This window comes from Solanum tuberosum, unplaced genomic scaffold (assembly GCF_000226075.1).
Source record: "Solanum tuberosum cultivar DM 1-3 516 R44 unplaced genomic scaffold, SolTub_3.0 scf00164, whole genome shotgun sequence".
Classification (NCBI taxonomy): Eukaryota; Viridiplantae; Streptophyta; class Magnoliopsida; order Solanales; family Solanaceae; genus Solanum; species Solanum tuberosum.
The window spans coordinates 53,202-65,062 of record NW_006239092.1 but is presented as its reverse complement, the minus strand read 5'-3'; the positions used below and the strand labels follow the sequence as shown (position 1 = coordinate 65,062).

Genomic DNA, 11,861 nt, shown 5'->3' with positions numbered 1-11,861 from the left:
TCTCTCTCGCTTAATACAAACACAAAATATACATTTGTGTTTGTATAAAGTGAGAGAGAGATTGAGCAGGGAGAGATGACTAAAAAAAGAGGAGAGAGAGGGGGGAGAGGGAGGGAGGCGAGAGAGAGGAATATAATTATAGCTAGAAGTAAGTTCCGAATTGTAGTTAATACAAACTATAGCTATGTTACCTCTGTCCGAATTTATATGACTCACTTTCCTTTTTAGTCCGTCCCAAAAAGAAGGACATATTTCTATATTAAATAACAATTTAACTTTAAAATGTTAATTTTACCTTTAATGAGATAATTTATAGTCAGAGAAATTTCTATCATTCATTTTAGACCATAAATTTTGAAAGTCTTCTTTTCTTTCTTAAACTCCGTGCTGAGTCAAACTACTTCACATATAGGAGGGAGTATATGTTTGCTTAATTGCCTAATTTCCCCTTCTTATAAACATTTCAAGAAAGTTTTAAAACCTACATTTCTGCTTCCTTTAATCCTTTTGGACTACTGTTGCTTTGTTTTTGGGCTCTGGCCCATTCCAGTTGTTTTTACCATTGGACTCTTTTAAGTCCAAAAGTTCAAATAGGTAAGATGCGAAATCAAGTTATTTATCTTCTGCGAAAGTTCTGTTTGTTTTCATTAGATTTGTTGATCTTTGTCGGTAAAGTTTGTTTCTTTTTCAACTTTTTGAATTTAAGGTCTATCAATAGAGTATTGAGATTTTGTATCCTCGGATTTGGTGAAGAATTTTTTTCTGGGAAATGTCATGACTTTGCCCAAAAACGGTTCAATTCATATTCGAGAGTGTAACTGATGAATACTGAATATGACAATTCAATTCAGTTCTGTTTATGCTAACGACTCAATTGAGTTCCTGAGACAGTGACATTGATTTCAAGAAGAATATTGAAAAGGCCAAACACATATACAACTCCATTTAACTTGTCTCTAAACTTCATTTTGAAACTTCAACTCAACCTTGTTTCATATTGAACCTCCTATTCCATTTTTCATGTACCATTAGTCTAAGTGTAGCCGTTGAAGTCCATTTTGATACCATTTTGCTCTATGGTGTCAAAAGTGTTCTTCAAGTACATAGCACACACCTAAAATTAAGCTGTCACCGCGCATGACTTGATGCTTATACTCGTGAAGTTCTAGCTGATCTCTGTATATTTTTTGTTGCTGTTTGCTGATAGCCTATCAAACTGATCCTGCTTTTTGGTGTTGATGGTTTGATTTTAGTGTTCAATTGTATCCTCTGTATGCATTATGCACCTTCTGCAGGTGTGCTAAGTTATGTGTTTATATGTACTTTTATCACTTAATCAATGTTTACAGATTTGTATCTAACAATAATAATCATGGTTTGATGTAAACATTGGTGAGTCTATATCTATAATAGCTTGAAGTTTGTAATTCTCGAGATTTACCACATTTTGTGCTGCTCATTATCTTTTTATTTCCAAGTGCTACCCCAAATTCAGCACCGCAAGGGATGTGTGTGTGACATGTTTCTTCTTCATGGGCCATCCGAACAATAATTTCAACATTCCGCTCTACACGGCCTGCGAAAACAATACAACTATTCACAGTGTCGTTGGCACTTGTGTTCTTAAAATTTTTATTTTCATGATAACAAATCACTTTCATGGGGTGTAAAGTTTATATTTTTATGTCATAACATCTTATTGCATTCACTTAAGAACTCATGAGTTGGATTACTAAAAATTAAGGCGAAATGGTCTGATGAACCCTTATACTTGTATCAGTTTGTATTATGAACCCTTCTACTTACGCCTTTGTCATCTGGACCCTTAAACTCAATAAAACACAATTTAACAAATCCCTCTGACCATTGATCAAGCTTATGTGTCTTTAAGATGACTGAGTTGGCGAAAGTGTGTGACTTCACGCACCTTAAGGCGAGTGAATAACTTTTTTAGGTTAAAAAAATATTAAAATTATAAAAGAAATATTTATTTTAAAAAACAATTAATTAAAAGGTAAGTCTTCTTCCCCACTGGCCACCTCCTTTTTGGCCATTTTCACGCGTGACCAAACTATTTTTTTCCTTCTCCACAATTTACAGGGATGATAATAATAACAAAATCAGTGATGGATAGTGGGATGGATCCTTTCATTCAGTCAGCATATAAGCCTATTTTTGCTACCCTCTCCATTGCTCCCTTTGCTTACTTCTTAGAAAGGTACACCTTTTTTTTGTTTTTGAAATTACTTAGGCGCCAATTAATTATGGAGAAAAAGAAATTCAAAGTTGATTGTTTAGCAAATCTTGGCGACTGATTTACCGCGGAGGGAGAAAGCGGACCAGCCTCGACGGAGACCACTGAATCGCAGTGGCGTGAGAGAGAGAAGCGGCGCTGGTGGCGCACACCACCACTGTTTCGCAGTAGATTAGTGTGAGAGAGAGGCGACACTGGCTAGTGGAGAGGAGAACGAGGTGGGTGAGGGTACGGTCATGGCGGTGAAGAGGTTTTTCGGCTAGATCTGGTGGTGCGGTGGCTTAGGCTGTTGTTTTTGTGGAGGTTGGAGGAGGAAAGAAAAATAGTGATGGTGTGCGGCGGAGATGAAGATGTGTGAGGGAGAAAGTATATGAGAGTTCGCTGGCAAAAATGGCGACGACAACGGCAATGACTTTCTCCAGTCGATTTTGGTCGTGAAACAATGAAAATAGGGAGAATTGGATGTATGGAAATTCACTTTAAAAATTGCCAAAAATAAATTAATTAAACTGTTATTATTTTACATTTTATTAAATAATTTTGGTTAATAATTTTAAAAAATAGTTATGAAATAATTATGATATGACATTAATATATGTGACGTGAATATGACATGTCAATTCTATAAAGGAGAGTGAGCTACACACATGGTTGGAGGGGCTTAAAAGTCTCATTTAAATTGAGTTTAAGGGTCCAGATGAAAAGGGGGTAAGTAGAAGAGTTCATAATATAAATTGATACAAATACAAGGGTTCACGAGGCAGTTTCGCCAAAAATTAATGATGAGCCTTTTTGAAGGGCAAGTTGTGTAATTTCTTCCTATTGCATGTCCATTACGAAATGACTTTTTATATATGTTTTTGACAATATATTTCAACATATATAAGGCTTAGGCCCACAACTGAAATGCCCTTTTACATGAACAGTGACTTGTTGACTTACAAGTCGTTCTAGGTCTACCCGTATTTTACAAGCTGATAAATAAATCCAATTGACCTACTACCTACTCTGCTATGAATTATAATTATGCAAATTATAGCTACTATTCATAATTATGATTTAAACTCTGTATGTGTGTATTTGTTTTAGAGGTGATATAATGTGTATCAATGTTTTAGTTTCAAAGCTAATATGTGTATTTGTGATTGCAAAAGAGAGAGGAAATAACTTTGGCGGAGCTCCCACTGCATGACTTAAGAACTTATGTCCATTAAGTATAAGCTCGATTATTGAAGGATAATACTTAAAGATCAGCCTATTTGAAAGGCAAATTGTGCAATTTTTTCCAATTGCATGTCCACTAGCAGCTCGTCAATTACGAATTGACCTTTGAATATATTTTGGAGAAGATCTCCCGAGATATTTCCACAACTTTAAGCTTAGGTCACAATAGAGACAGCCTTTTAATTCATTGGTATATACTTACATGAACAGTGACACATTGACTCCTAAGTCGTTCTAATTCTGCCCGTGTTTTACAAGCTGAAAAATAAATGCCATTGACTCAGCAAGACTTAAAGTGGTTCACTACAATATAAAACTATACTCATCAATAGACAAAACAAACAACTGAAATCTTTTAGCTTTCAAGATGGTTCCCAAAATATTTTATTTCCTTCAGTTTTTCACTCTCGACACAGTTACTTTTGCTTCCACTGAGGAAGCAACTGCTCTCCTCAAATGGAAAGCAAATTTTCAAAACCAAAACAATTCCTTATTGGCTTCATGGACACTAAGTGTTGGTGCATGCACGGATTGGTATGGAGTTATATGCTTTAATGGTCGGATAAACAGGTTGAATATTACTAATGCTGGTGTCATTGGTACACTCCATGATTTTCCATTTTCATCTCTACCATTTCTTGGATATGTTGATCTTAGCATGAACCTAGCTCTCTGGTATTATACCCCCTGAAATAGGAAACCTCACTAATCTTGTCTATCTTGACTTGTCGTCTAATCAGTTTTCAGGCAAAATCCCATCACAGATTGGCTCGCTATCAAAAGTTAAAACTCTCTTCATCTTTGACAACCATTTAAATGGTTTCATTCCTGTTGAAATAGGGAGCATGAAATCACTTGAGATTTTAGCCTTACAGAATAACAATCTTTCTGGTCTAATTCCAATAACTCTAGGTGGCTTAACTCAGCTCAAATTTTTGCCCCTTTATTCTAACCAACTTTCAGGTCTCATTCCTAGTGAGTTGGGGAATCTGAAAAACCTCAATGAGCTAGATTTATCCGATAATAAGCTTAGTGGTTCAATTCCAATTAATCTAGGTGACTTAAGTGAGCTCACAAGTCTGCACCTTTATTCTAACCAACTTGTTGGTCCCATTCCTAGTGAATTGGGGAATCTAAAAAACCTCAATGATTTGGAGCTATCCCATAATAAGCTTAGTGGTTCAATTCCAATTACTTTAGGTGACTTAACTGAGCTCAAAATTTTGTACCTTCATTCTAACCAACTTTTTGGTCCCCATTCCTAGTGAGCTGGGGAGTTTGAAAAACCTCATTGATATGGATCTATCCGGTAATCAGCTTAGTGGTTCAATTCCAATTACTTTAGGTGATTTAACTAAGCTCAAAATTTTGTACCTTTCTTCTAACCAACTTTCAGGTCTCATTCCTAGTGAGTTGGGGAATCTGAAAAACCTCAATGAGCTAGATTTATCCGGTAATCAGCTTAGTGGTTCAATTCCAATTACTTTAGTTGATTTAACTAAGCTCAAAATTTTGTACCTTTCTTCTAACCAACTTTCTGGTCTCATTCCTCGAGAGTTTCGGAATCTGAAAAACCTCACTACTCTAGAACTATCCCATAATAATCTTATTGGTTCAATTCCAATTACTTTAGGTCAGTTAACTGAGCTCAAAATTTTGTACCTTCATTCTAACCAACTTTCTGGACCCATTCCTAGTGAGTTGGGGAATCTGAAAAACCTCACTGCTCTAGAACTATCCCATAATAATCTTATTGGTTCAATTCCAATTACTTTAGGTCAGTTAACTGAGCTCAAAATTTTGTACCTTCATTCTAACCAACTTTCTGGTCCCATTCCTAGAGAATTGGGGAATTTGAAAAACCTTAATGATCTGGATATATCCGAAATAAGCTTAATGGTCCAATTCCTGCTTCCTTTGGCAATTTGAGACAGTTACATTTTTGTATCTCCGTGCCAACAAACTTTCTGGTTTTATTCCAAAAGAACTTGCATATGTGGATAACTTGGTAGAGCTGATACTAAGTGAAAATCAGTTTTCAGGCCATTTGCCAGAGCGGCTTTGCCAAGGTGGGAAACTTGAGATTTTCACGGTGAATAGTAACAAGCTTACAGGGCCAATCCCAAGAAGCTTGAGCAATTGCTCCAGTTTTAAATGGGTCCGCTTTAACAACAACAGTTTCACTGGGAATTTATCTGAAGCTTTTGGTATCCATCCGAAGTTGCTGTTCATTAATTTGAGCGATAATGATTTTCATGGTGAACTCAACAGCAAGTGGGGGAAATGCAAGAATTTGACTGATTTTCGGATTGCCAGAAATAACATTAGTGGTAGCATACCACCAGAGATTGGAAATGTCAAAGGGCTTTTAGGACTTGATCTTTCATCGAATCACTTGATTGGGCAGATTCCAAAGGAATTTGGAAAATTAACCTCTCTAGTTAATCTTTTTCTGCAAAACAACCGAATTTCTGGCAATATACCTGAGGATTTTGGGTCACTAACAAAGTTAGAGTCCCTCGATCTATCAGACAACAGATTGAATGGGTCAATCCCGATGTGTATAGTAGATTTCGTACACTTGTTTCAGTTGAACCTGAGCAACAAGTTTGGCCAGAATATTCCAAAGGATATAGGAAGGATAACTCAGCTTAATGTACTTGATTTGAGCTATAATCTTCTGGTTGGAGTTATACCCCCTCAGTTAGCCAATTTAAAGGTGTTGGTAAACTTAAATCTTTCCCACAATGGCCTATCTGGGCGCATTCCCAGAGAACTTGATACTTTGACTGGTTTGCAGGAATGTCATATTGTCATACAATGAGTTGGAAGGTCCAATCCCTAATAATAAGGCTTTTATCAATGCCTCATTGGAGGGTAATAAAGGTCTTTGCGGCAATGTAGCAGGACTCCATCCCTGCGAAATGCCGTCTTCTGTGGTGAAGAGGCACTCAATGGCGAAGGGACGTAAACTCATCCTCATCACTGTACTTCCTGTTATGGGAGCATTAGTACTGCTCTGTGTTTTCATTGGTGTTCTCTTTATGTGTAATAAAAGAAGGAGAGTTAGAGACGTTGAAAGAAGGGATGGTGATGGTTGGCTTTCTATATCCATGTTAGATGGGAAGGCATTGTACAGGGACATCTTAAATGCCACAGAAGAGTTTGAAGAAAAATTTTGCATCGGGCAAGGAGGACACGGAAGTGTTTACAAGGTAAACCTTCCATCATTAGGGAATATAGCTGTGAAGAGACTTCATTCTTCATTTCAGAATACTCATCCCAAAAGCTTCATCAATGAAGGGCATTGACTGGGATTAAGCACCGAAACATTGTGAACCTCTACGGCTATTGTTCGAAAGCACAACACTCACTCTTGGTTTACGAGTATGTGGAGAGGGGGAGTTTGTCTAGTATTTTGAGCAATGAAGTTGAGTCCAAGAAATTGGATTGGCTTAAAAGGGTGAATATCATCAAGGGTGTTGCTTTTGCTTTATCTTACATGCACCAAGATTGTTCACCACCCATTGTTCATCGAGACATAAGTAGCAGTAATGTTTTGCTTGATTCTGAGTATGAAGCTCGTGTTGCAGACTTTGGACTAGCGAAGATTCTCAATCCAGACTCATCCAATTGCACTACACTTGCAGGCACATATGGCTATGTCGCACCTGGTAAGTTTTAAATAGTTCATGAACTATAGCCAAACACTCCATTGTTTTTATCTCATTTACACGTTTTAATTGTTAATATTGTTTTGAAAATTGTATTATTCAGAGCTTGCATATACTATGAAGGTTACGCAAATGTGTGATGTGTATAGCTTTGGAGTATTATCATTGGAGATAGTCAAAGGAAAGCATCTTGGGGAATACATTACTGTGCTAGCAAATTCATCGACTATAGATCCTGAGCAGCTTAGCGATTTGCTGGATGAACGCCTTCCATATCCTGAAGATAGAGTAAAAGATGTTTTGGTTTTTATCGTCAATCTAGCATGCTCTTGTTTGCTTAAAACTCCAAAATCAAGGCCAACAATGCACTTCATCTCTCAGAAGTTATCCTCAATGGATGCACGTCCACCTATTCATCAGAGAAACCCCCATGTAAGGCGAGCAATATATAATCCTTGATATGTATGGAAATGTCGGTAGTGTGAAGTAAGTATTTCAATTGCTGGGACTAGTATTTTTAGGGTTCTCATTTTGTTTACTGTATTTAAGACCTTATATTACAGTCGCACATAGTTCGTCTTGGAAGTTTTCATTCGATTTCAAAGATTTTACCTGTATGTATAGAAGCTAGAAAATGACCCTTTCTGCTCAAGCTTTTGTCCCAACTGAATAAATGAGATTACATTTTGTCCAAATAATTCTTATATTTTACTGTGGATTATGAAGAAAAGAAAATCTGGCCAGAAGATCCATTGCTGGAAGGGTGTGTCAGTTTTTACATCGACAGAAATACCCTAAAAAACAAACTCCAATCATCAATTTATCAAAACAACAATAAGTATAACAAATTCATTTAACATTTTTAATTTTTTTCCCATGTTTTTATGATTTTTTTTAAAAACTCATAGGAAACCCCGTGAAACTTTTAAATTTTAATCGTTTTCATTCACTTCCATGATAATGAAACATTTGACTCCCAAGTCGTTCTAATGGAAGAAAGATTAACTCAAGTCTTCTTCTTGGGTGGTTCACAAAATGACTTAATGATTATAGAGAAAATTGATTCCACAAACTTTAAGCGTTGTCCACAATTGACACTAAAAAAATTAATTCCATTGATTCACAAGTCTTGGGTTATTTAAGCTACCACCTAACCTACTATCCCTAGGAATCGAATTCGTCGGTCACCAAGTAAATTGCGGAATATAAATAATGTTATGGTCATTAACTTTTTTTTTTTTGGAAAATTAATTTCAAATTTAGTCACTTAATTTTTTAAAGAAATCAAGAAATCTTCAATTTAAAAAGATTCTAATGGAAAAAGAGAAAAAGGCCAAAATAGTTTCTTATCTTTCGGTTAAAACTCAAAGTCATCCTTGAGTTTTCATATGGAGCATTAATAGTCTCTCATGTTTGCAATATTGGTGAACTTTTAGACCTCCTCCAAACTTTTTGCCTATTTTTTAACATTAATTTGTCCACATTTTTATATATGGAATGTTCATTTGTTTTATTATTTATTTAGTAGAAATAATAAAAAGGTGAGAAGAAGAAGATCTTGTTTTGTTAGGTTGAAATATTATTGCAGCTAAACTAAAAACACCTTGTTCTGTTCAATTAAAATATTATTGCAGCTAAACTAAGAACATCATGGCATGTGACGTTAAAAGAAAAGAAAAGAAAAGAAAAGAAAATATTGTACTATTGCACGTGAAATTGATGTAACTAACCTCTCGATTTTAGGTGCAATAATATTTCTACTAAATAAAACAAGGTATTCTTCTTCTTACCTTCTCTCGCATGGAGTTATTATTTCTACTAAATATATAAAAAGCCGATTAAACATCTCATATATAAATTATGGATAAAATCAATGTAAAAAGTTAGACAAAAAATTGAGGAAGGACCAAAAGTGCATCAATATTGCAAAAATGAGGGACTATTAGTGCTTCATGTCCAAACTCAAGAATGACTTTGAGTATTAACCCAAAGATAACTGATTATTTTTAGTTTTTTCTCAATGAAAAAATCTTTAAAAAATTCAAATAAACGAGTAAGGGTCCTTATAAGGGGAATTTTCGCATATAGTCACTCAAAATAATTTAATTAGGCTCTATAGTTATAATTTGCTAATTACGATTCGTAGCTACATGTTAGAGGCAGGAGAGAGACGAGCTAGACTGGGAGAGGGAGGAGAGTGGAGAACGATATTGGGAGAGGGAAGAGAGAAGTGAGCGATTTCGGGAGAGGAAAGAGAGAGGCGAGCGATTTCAGGAGAGGGAGTAGAGAGACGAGCAAGAGAGACCGGAAGAGAGTAGAGAGGTGAATTGTATTTGTATTTTGGTTAGATAATTGTATATATGTAATTAGTATGTATATGTATCAATGATTGTATTTGTATATCTGCATACAATTTGTATCTGTCTACAATTGAATCGAGTTCAAACATTTGTATTTATATATTCAATCTCTCTCGCTTTATACACACAAATTATACATTTGTATTTGTATAATTTGTGTTTGTATAAAGCGAGAGAGAGATAAAGAAGAGAACTGGGCAGAGAGAGATTTGTATTTGTATAATTATAAGTGTATAAGATGGAGAGATATGTATATGTATTTATATATCCAATCTCTCTCGCTTAATACAAACACAAAATATACATTTGTGTTTGTATAAAGTGACAGAGAGACGGAGCAGGGAGAGATGATTAAAAAAAGAGGAGAGAGGGGGGAGAGGGGAGGGAGGCGAGAGAGAGGAATATAATTATAGCTAGAAGTAAGTTCCGAATTGTAGTTAATACAAACTATAGCTATGTTACCTCTGTCCGAATTTATATGACTCACTTTCCTTTTTAGTCCGTCCCAAAAAGAAGGACATATTTCTATATTAAATAACAATTTAACTTTAAAATGTTAATTTTACCTTTAATGAGATAATTTATAGTCAGAGAAATTTCTATCATTCATTTTAGACCATAAATTTTAGAAGTCTTCTTTTCTTTTTAAATTTCGTGCCGAGTCAAACTACTTCATATATGAGGGAGTATATGTTTGCTTATTCGCCTAATTTCCCCTTCTTATAAACATTTCAAGAAAGTTTTAAAACCTACATTTCTGCTTCCTGTAATCCTTTAGGACTACTGTTGCTTTGTTTTTGGGCTCTGGCCCATTCCAGTTGTTTTTACCATTGGACTCTTTTAAGTCCAAAAGTTCAAATAGGTAAGATGCGAAATCAAGTTATTTATCTTCTGCGAAAGTTCTGTTTGTTTTCATTAGATTTGTTGATCTTTGTCGGTAAAGTTTGTTTCTTTTTCAACTTTTTGAATTTAAGGTCTATCAATAGAGTATTGAGATTTTGTATCCCCGGATTTGGTGAATAGTTTTTTTCTGGGAAATGTCACTTTGCCCAAAAACGGTTCAATTCATATTCGAGAGTGTAACAGATGAATACTGAATATGACAATTCAATTCAGTTCTGTTTATGCTAACGACTCAATTGAGTTCCTGAGACAGTGACATTGATTTCAAGAAGAATATTGAAAAGGCCAAACACATATACAACTCCATTTAATTTGTCTCTATACTTCATTTTGAAACTTCAACTCAACCTTGTTTCATATTGAACCTCCTATTCCATTTTTCATGTACCATTAGTCTAAGTGTAGCCGTTGAAGTCCATTTTGATACCATTTTGCTCTATGGTGTCAAAGTGTTCTTCAAGTACATAGCACACACCTAAAATTAAACTGTCACCGCGCATGACTTGATGCTTATACTCGTGAAGTTCTAGCTGATCTCTGTATATTTTTTGTTGCTGTTTGCTGATAGCCTATCAAACTGATCCTGCTTTTTGGTGTTGATGGTTTGATTTTAGTGTTCAATTGTATCCTCTGTATGCATTATGCACCTTCTGCAGGTGTGCTAAGTTATGTGTTTATATGTACTTTTATCACTTAATCAATGTTTACAGATTTGTATCTAACAATAATAATCATGGTTTGATATAAACATTGGTGAGTCTATATCTATAATAACTGGAAGTTTGTATTTCTCGAGATATACCACATTTTGTGCTGCTCATTATCTTTTTACTTCCAAGTGCTACCCCAAATTCAGCACCACTCGGTATGTGTGTGACATGTTTCTTCTTCATGGGCCATCCGAACAATAATATCAACATTCCGCTCTGCATGGCCTGAGAAAACAATACAACTATTCACAGTGTTGTTGGCACTTCATGTGTTCTTAAAAATTTGTGTTGGGCTTAAATTTTTTATTTTGGCAAAATTACTAAACTACACTACATATGTTTACATATTCTCGTTTAATCCCTACTCTTTCATAAAAATTCAAAAATCCTTATTTTTCCCCAAACCCCTCTATTCTGGATACTTTATTCTGAAAGAACCCAAAACCCACCTTTCTCATCCCCAAAATCTTGCCTCTAATCTTTTCCCACTACCAAATTAGTTACCGAATTCAAAGCAATTTGATTTTCAAATGATTCTATCTCTATTCAACCATCCAAAGTTCAAAATAGGTATTATCATCTTCTTCATTTTTCTTTCAAAATCAATTTTTGTGTGTCAATTGATTTTGGATTAGTTGTCAAAATGGATCATCCGTCTTTTAATATTGGGATTTCTCAAATAATAACACCTAACAATGATCGATTTTTTTATTCAGAAGACTCCAACTGGGCAGAA

The 11,861-nt window shown here is 35.2% G+C and overlaps 2 protein-coding genes and 1 pseudogene across 2 annotated transcripts; all 3 read left to right on the top strand.

Annotated features, from left to right (window-relative positions):
- Nucleotides 1-3,820: 3,820 nt before the first annotated feature.
- LOC107061787 (probable leucine-rich repeat receptor-like protein kinase At1g35710) lies at nt 3,821-5,426 on the top strand (annotated as a pseudogene).
- Nucleotides 5,427-5,472: 46 nt separating this feature from the next.
- Nucleotides 5,473-6,789, top strand: LOC107057756 (probable LRR receptor-like serine/threonine-protein kinase At4g08850). The gene is made up of 3 exons (XM_015311587.1): nt 5,473-5,486; nt 5,657-6,181; nt 6,279-6,789. Exons 1-3 carry the CDS (start codon nt 5,473-5,475, stop codon nt 6,787-6,789), a joined length of 1,050 nt encoding a protein of 349 aa, XP_015167073.1.
- On the top strand, nt 6,289-7,839 carry LOC102594792 (probable LRR receptor-like serine/threonine-protein kinase At4g08850). Its single transcript, XM_015311600.1, has 2 exons — nt 6,289-7,152; nt 7,256-7,839. The coding sequence occupies exons 1-2, from the start codon at nt 6,981-6,983 to the stop codon at nt 7,609-7,611; spliced, it is 528 nt and encodes a 175-aa protein (XP_015167086.1). The 5' UTR covers nt 6,289-6,980; the 3' UTR covers nt 7,612-7,839.
- The last annotated feature ends 4,022 nt before the right edge of the window (nt 7,840-11,861 follow it).

Bases quoted from the DNA above. Each gene is read 5' to 3' on its own strand.
- LOC107057756 (XM_015311587.1), top strand. The intron at 6,182-6,278 runs GTTAGCCAATTT...ACTGGTTTGCAG, and splicing joins GTTGGAGTTATACCCCCTCA to GAATGTCATATTGTCATACA.
- LOC102594792 (XM_015311600.1), top strand. From the start codon at position 6,981: ATGCACCAAGATTGTTCACCACCCATTGTTCATCGAGACATAAGTAGC. The intron at 7,153-7,255 runs GTAAGTTTTAAA...TGTATTATTCAG, and splicing joins ATATGGCTATGTCGCACCTG to AGCTTGCATATACTATGAAG.